General features: G+C 31.4%; 1 protein-coding gene across 1 annotated transcript; it reads left to right on the top strand.

The window, feature by feature from the left end:
- The first annotated feature begins 2,024 nt into the window (after nucleotides 1-2,024).
- On the top strand, nucleotides 2,025-2,774 carry LOC137832229 (uncharacterized). The gene has a single exon (XM_068640279.1). It carries the CDS (start codon nucleotides 2,184-2,186, stop codon nucleotides 2,556-2,558), a length of 375 nt encoding a protein of 124 aa, XP_068496380.1. The 5' UTR covers nucleotides 2,025-2,183; the 3' UTR covers nucleotides 2,559-2,774.
- The last annotated feature ends 531 nt before the right edge of the window (nucleotides 2,775-3,305 follow it).

Here is a 3,305-nt window from a genome sequence, read left to right on the forward strand (position 1 = left end):
CAGTATAAAATCATATAAAGATAAGAAAATTAAGGATCTCTGATGGTTCAGTTTGGATCTGTGGGCAATTTCAGTGACTGGCCAATGTTTATCCAATTCAGTAGACGGTAAACTATCTTCATTTTTCAAACTAGATAAGAACAAAAATCAATCACCACATAAATCTAACCCTGGTTAGATACAAGTTAACTGTAATAACATCAATTCTGCAAAAATAAATTCATTTGAATAACAGGACATTTAGGAAAAAAAATAATTTAAAAGTGGTAATAAATATTTTGCTTTTGCTTTTGACACATTAGAAAGTGTAATTATGTATAATTATATACGAAGACAAATTCAGTGAGAATAACAAAACAGCAAGGTTTTAATCCAAAAGATCGTTCTGTCCGGTAACAGAAGCAACCTCGTTATTATCAATTCACTTGCACACATTAAATAAGTGTTTTTTTTTTTTTATATTTGAGAACCAAAATCCTATTGCAAATATTACCTATATAAATACATTGCGGAACGGAAGCACATGTGATAAACTATACATTTGTTCATCTAATTATGGTAAACTCTAAATAAAAAGTAAATAATGTTATGATATTCTATTTTACTTCTCATTATAATATATATTAATTAAAAATTTCGAAGTAGACACGATTAATATTATTTTAAATTTTGAAAACGATATTTAAAGAAAATGTTTTTTTGTTTAAATTCAAACATGAGATGATTTAATACGGCAATTATTCTTAACAATCATGACTTTTTCTTGCAAATTTTCTTTATACTCTGCCTGTGGATAAAAATCTGAGATGGTAGCCGATGTCACGGAAATTAATTCTCATAAAGTAGTATACTTGTACAACAACTCATGCAAAAAATTATACAATTAAGAGAGAAAGAGAAAGCAATACAAGTTATATATATAAAAAAAAGTATTATTGTGTAGAATGTTGTACGATGAGTTGATGAGTTGTATAAACTATTTTGATAAAGTACAGATGAAACTATTATTTTTGTGGTATTTTGCTCTTGAATTGGTTAGTAGATAAAGAAGATTATGTGGTGTTTCTAAGAAACTTCAAATACAGTGTTGAATAGGTTTAGAGTGATTGCATGTGTTGAACTACCAACCGACAACAATGCATGCTCTACAGCCATAGCCACACTAGCCAGCTTAGAGAACCTTATTTGTGGCTCTTCTTCCTTCTACTTTCTTATTACCAACAACGCATACGCATAAATATCTTTCCTTGCCATGTGCAACCATTTCCAAACAAATCTCTCAGTCTCAATATTATACTCATCTTCTCTTGCTTTCACTCCAACATTCTCTTCATCACGGAACAAATCTATCTGCTCAGTGAAAACAGGATATACATCATTCAACTCTCTTCTTTCGGTGTTCCCAAAATTCAACAGACGGATTTCACCCAAAACCCACTAACAAAGAATTGCAGTGATTCCTTTTCTATTCCTTCAAGACTTTATAAAAGTAAATGTTTAATCTTTTATATATCACCTTGTATATCTCACGTATAATAATGATAAGGATATTTCTGAAAGTATATAATTGAGTAGTTTAGTTTTTAATATATTATAATTTTGAATTAAAGATAGTTTTATAATTTTTTATATGGGTGGCATGAGTGAAAGCTGAAGATTGGTTTTGTGAGGGAGGATAAAAGATTATAGAAAAAGATTAATTAACCAAGCCCACACGTGATGCTAAAACTAATCAGAAAGGCAAGATTCCAGTGGCATATAGGCATTCACACACACTTCCAAAGATGCTCCCTCTCCTCCATTTTCACACAATAATATATGGATGATGGAGCCAATCAAGTAACCTTACTTCATCTGGGTCCTACACGTCCCTGTACCCTAAATCACAAAATTAATTTAATTTGGTCAACAAAGCTTACCCTTTCAGTTTCCAATGTCATCCACATTCAAATTATACCACATCTAGCCATCTGCCACATTTACCAAGTATTTATTAATTCAATTGCAAATTCATAAGCAAAAGTCAATTTCCCAATTACCCACCTCTTGCATCACCCTTATAAATATATCAACACACCGCAATGTACAAATCTCTCTCATCATTCCACTTTTACAAACTTTATCAACCAAAAGAAACCAGTGGAGCAAGCTAGTAGATATTTACAATAGTATATACATATCATATGGGAAACTGTTTTGCCACGGAGTCGTCTATGGATTGGGGTGGTGATGATTGGGGTTCTTTGTCATCGTCTAAGAGAAGGAGTATGAGTTCGGGGAAGGTGTTTGATGAAGTTGATGAGGCGAGTTTGGAAAACGCGGAGGAGAAGGAGAAGCTCTTGGGTGTGCTGAGAGCTTCTTCTGATCCCAATGGGAAGGTGAAGATCAAGATCTCGAAGAAGGAGCTGGCACAGTTGTTGGGAGGGAAAGAGAGTAATAAGCATTTGGGTGAACAAGTTCTGGCTCGTTTAATTCACGCTAGAGATCATAACGAGGACCATGATGTTCATCATAGATCTTGGAGACCCGTGCTTCAAAGTATACCTGAGGTTAATTAGTGGTGTGTAGATAGAGCTTGAGAAAGGTTACTTTAGCTGATTTTTTTATTTGTTTTCCATGTTTTCAGCTTCTGTTTTTCTTTTATGGTTGGGAATGTGTGATTTGTATAGTCGTCGTTCTGCTACTGAAACATCAGAAAAGTGAAAATTGTAGATCGAGTTTCTTGTGTAAAATTGATAGAAATTATCAAAGTAACTCACTGTTTTATTATATTACATATGTATTTGTAGTTTATGCAACTATCTATATCTATATCTATATATAAGACTTGAGTATCAAATCCCAACAGGGATTGTTAAGAGACCGAATCAAAGAAGTTTCGTGTATTCATCAACCATGACGCGAACAAACCTGTCCAGAAGGTATAATCTGGCTGTCTTAGTTGTTGTTCACAAGAATTTATTTATTTATTCATATCTAGCTCGCACTTGAAAAGGTCAAAAAGTAATTGTCTTTTTATTTTTTTTAATGATATATCCACAAACCAAAATTTTATACGATCACATTAATCTAATATTATTATTTTAATATTTTTCATATCATTTAATTACAAATTTACTCTTTATTATATATATATATATATATTTATATTTAAATACATCACATCAAAAATTATATACTAAAATTATCGATCATTATTTCCTTTTTTTTAATTTTACTGTTCACAATTTAACCGGCTAATGCTTACAATTATATAATGGATAGTTGAATAATCACACATCACTTTAACAAATTTTTGTTAAAAT

The sequence above is a fragment of the Phaseolus vulgaris genome, chromosome 6 (assembly GCF_000499845.2).
Source record: "Phaseolus vulgaris cultivar G19833 chromosome 6, P. vulgaris v2.0, whole genome shotgun sequence".
Taxonomy (NCBI): Eukaryota; Viridiplantae; Streptophyta; class Magnoliopsida; order Fabales; family Fabaceae; genus Phaseolus; species Phaseolus vulgaris.

What these genes read in the sequence shown, in the direction of transcription:
- LOC137832229 (XM_068640279.1), top strand. Translation starts at nt 2,184, where the DNA reads ATGGGAAACTGTTTTGCCACGGAGTCGTCTATGGATTGGGGTGGTGAT.